Source organism: Ovis canadensis, chromosome X (assembly GCF_042477335.2).
Source record: "Ovis canadensis isolate MfBH-ARS-UI-01 breed Bighorn chromosome X, ARS-UI_OviCan_v2, whole genome shotgun sequence".
NCBI classification, from domain to species: domain Eukaryota; kingdom Metazoa; phylum Chordata; class Mammalia; order Artiodactyla; family Bovidae; genus Ovis; species Ovis canadensis.
The window spans coordinates 100,196,420-100,200,025 of record NC_091727.1 but is presented as its reverse complement, the minus strand read 5'-3'; the positions used below and the strand labels follow the sequence as shown (position 1 = coordinate 100,200,025).

The following is a 3,606-nucleotide window of genomic DNA, read 5'->3' as shown; positions in this document are numbered from 1 at the left end:
TCTCCATTAGTCATTCTTTTGTTCATCTCTGAGCCTTTGCATACACCAGTCTCACCTCCACCTCATCCAGAATCCATCCTTGCTGATCTGGCAGATTCTTATCATTTCTTCAGACATCAACTATGGGGCTAGCTCTTCCAGGAGGGCTTCCTCTCTGGACAGAGGTCAGCATGTGTGATTCTGGGTTCCCATGTTCACACCTTCACTAAACCATAGACAGCTATCTTGCACTAAACACCAAGATCCTGGAGGACAGGGACCAATGCTTACTCACTCCATAGCCCTACACTTAGCTGGGTGTCAGTCACAGAATATTCCTTCAAGAGCGGATTAAAAAAAAAAAATCACTGCCCTGGGAAAGACGGATTCCAATGTAAAGAATAAACTTCCCATTTCAAGAATAAAATGTGTTGCTTAGTGAATAGGGTTCAACCTCTAGATGGCTGATGATCTAGAAAAAAGATATGCAGGGATGGGAAATTAGCTGACCTCCAAGTACTCTTCCATATCTGAGAATCTCAGGTTCCATGAAAGCATGACCTTTGTCTTTTCTTTATTTTGACTGGAATAGTGCTTTTGAACTGGAGGGCATCTCCTCTCTGAATTGGCTGAGTAGGCCAGGGTTAGAAAAGGTACTTTCCAGAAGTTTACCATCCCAGGCAGACTCACAGTGCCTGGCTTCCCCTTCTCAGCACTTCTGACTTCCCATCTGAAAACTGACTAATACTTGCTAATTGTATGTTCTGAGATCCTTTGATGAAAATGCCATAGTGTGTAAGTATCAAGTATTGTTATGAATAATAAAAATGGATGAAGTTTCTGTTGCTTACTCCTTGAGAGACATTATAGAAAATGGATGTCTTTTACCAAATTGCAAGTCTGCATTGTAGAAAAGAAACTGGTAAAACACATTCAGACCCTCAGCCCTTTGTGTTCAATGTAGCAATGTATTTGTTTTTCCTTGACTCTCCTTAATCTGTTCTGGATTCTATAAAGATATTAGCATAGACTGGGTGGCTTATAAACAACAGAAATTTATTTCTTACACTTCTGGAGGCTGGAAGCCCAAGATCAAGGCACCAGCAAATTTGATGTCTGGTGAGAGCCCACTTCCTGATTTATAGATGGCATCTTCTTGCTGTGTCCTCACGTGGTTGAAGGGGGCAAGGGTTCTCTCTGAGATCTCTTTATAAGGGCACTAATCCCATTCATGAGGCCTTCACATTCTTGACCTCATCACCTTCCAAAGGTCCTACCTCCTAATGCCATCACATTGAGCATCAGGATTTCAACATATGAATTTTGATGGGGACACATTCAGTCTATAGCATGCCCTGAGTACCAAAATGTCATAGAGTCTTTTGGTGTTATTGTGGATTGTACTCATCAGTCTCCCATTAAAGACAATGAAGCTTCACTCAGTGGCTGTCTAATGTTTTGTCTAGAGCAGCACTCCCCTTCTGGAAAAATGCTCTTTTCTCCACTCCCACCATGTGATGGAAGGAACACTGCTATGTTCTTGCCAAATTCTGTTGCCTGGATACAGTGATTGGTAGAGATGTGGGCACCTGATCCAAGCTAGGCCAATCAAAATCTCTCCTGAGACTTCTAAGACATTCAGGAAAAACTGGTAGAAATTCCTCTCTGACAGCAACTCTGGGAGATATGAGTACAGATCTGGCCAGCTACTATGTATCTAGCTGTGTGTCAAGAAATTACTCTGAGAGTATGAGGCTGACACTCAGGGAGGCAGAGATGGGAGTCTGAAAAAGAAAGGGAGAGAAAAGGGAGAAAGAAAGAGAATCCTGACAGTTATCACAGGCTTTTGTTTCACTTGGCCTCGACTTTCCCATGGCTTGGTTACATTAACCAAGAAGTCTCCCATTTTGGCATAAGTAAAATTCCAGCTGAGTTTAAGTCTCTGGCAGCCCCAAGAATCCTAATACACACAGGAAACATGCTATTTGCTCCAAAAATGAAGAGCCTTATAGTCTCCATGTACTTTCAACTCAAGACAGAGTATTTTTTTTTTCAAACCACTTTGTTGAGGTCTGTTTGACAAAAAGCTGTGCATTAAACATCAACATACACAACCTGATGAGTTTGGGGTGAGTATACACCTGTGAAACCATCATCACAACTTTTTCCATAAGCATACCCATCACCTCCAAAGTTTCTTCCCACTTCTTTTACTATTATTATTATTTTGTGATAAGAACACTTAAACAGGCGGCAAGTGCTTAATCTCCGGCCTTGAGGCTTAGTTTTTCTCTCAGTTTGGACTCGAGGCCACTGTCGCAACCATGCTCCGCCAGATCATTGGTCAGGCCAAGAGGCATCCTAGCTTGATCCCCCTCTTCATATTTATTGGAGCAGGAGGGACTGGAGCAGCACTGTATGTCACACGCCTGCCATTGTTCAATCCCGATGTCAGTTGGGACAGAAAGAATAACCCAGAACCTTGGAACAAACTAGGTCCTAATGATCAGTACAAGTTCTACTCTGTGAATGTAGATTACAGCAAACTGAAGAAAGAAGGTCCAGACTTCTAAATGAAATATTTCACTATAAAGCTGATTAGAATGAAGGTCTTCCAGAAGCCATCCACACAATTTTCCACTGAACCAGAAAATATTTCCCCTCTAAATGCACGAAATCATGTTGGTGTATTGTGTTGGGGTTTACACTGATGAATAAATAGTCTGAAACTTGATATGTTTCATTATTTAATGCTGAAACTCTACCCTGAACTTCATAACTTAGGATATGGGAAATAAACTATTAGAATTTAAGGAAAAAAAGTAAAAGAACACTTATAAGATTTACTCTCTTAGTAAACTTTCCAGTATACAATAGATTATTGTTAACTACAGGCACTATTCCATACAATAGATTTCTAGGACTTAATCATCTTTTGTATTGCAGTATAGTTGATTTACAATGTTGTGTTAATTCCTGCTTTACAGCAAAGTGATTTAGTTATTTTTGTTGTTCAGTCACTAAGCCATGTCCGACTCTTTGTGACCCCATGGACTGTAGCACACCAGGCTTCCTTGCCCTTCACTATCTCCCAGAGTTTGCTCAAATTCATGTCCATTGAGCTGCTGATAATACCTAACCATCTCAACCTCTGCCACTCTTTTCTCCTGTTGCTTTCACTCTTTCCCAGCATCAGGTCTTTTCCAATGAGTCAGTTCTTCACATCAGGTGGCCAAAATATTGCAGCTTCAGCTTCAGCATTGGTCCAGTTATATATCAGATTCAGTTATACATTATACATTCTTTTTTATATTCCTTTCCATTATGGTTTATATCAGGGTATTGAATATAGTTCCCTGTTAGGACTTATTCATCTTATAACTGAAATTCAGTACCCTTTGACTAATACTTCCTCCTTTCCCCATTCCTCTAGCCCCTGGCAGCTACCCTTCCATTCTCTGCCTCTATGAGTTTGTCTGTTTTTGATTCCTCATGAAAAGTGAAAAGCGAAAGTGAAGTCTCTCAGTCGTGTCTGACTCTTTGCGACCCCATGGACTGTAGCCTACCAGGCTTCTCCATCCATGGGATTTTCCAGGCAAGAATACTGGAGTGGGTTGCCATTTCTTT

The 3,606-nt window shown here is 41.0% G+C and overlaps 1 protein-coding gene across 1 annotated transcript; it reads left to right on the top strand.

Moving 5' to 3' along the window:
- Positions 1 to 2,290: 2,290 nt before the first annotated feature.
- LOC138930014 (cytochrome c oxidase subunit NDUFA4) lies at positions 2,291 to 2,713 on the top strand. The gene has a single exon (XM_070289649.1). It carries the CDS (start codon positions 2,304 to 2,306, stop codon positions 2,550 to 2,552), a length of 249 nt encoding a protein of 82 aa, XP_070145750.1. The 5' UTR covers positions 2,291 to 2,303; the 3' UTR covers positions 2,553 to 2,713.
- Positions 2,714 to 3,606: the final 893 nt, after the last annotated feature.

Coding starts and splice junctions, on each gene's coding strand:
- LOC138930014 (XM_070289649.1), top strand. CDS start 2,304: ATGCTCCGCCAGATCATTGGTCAGGCCAAGAGGCATCCTAGCTTGATC.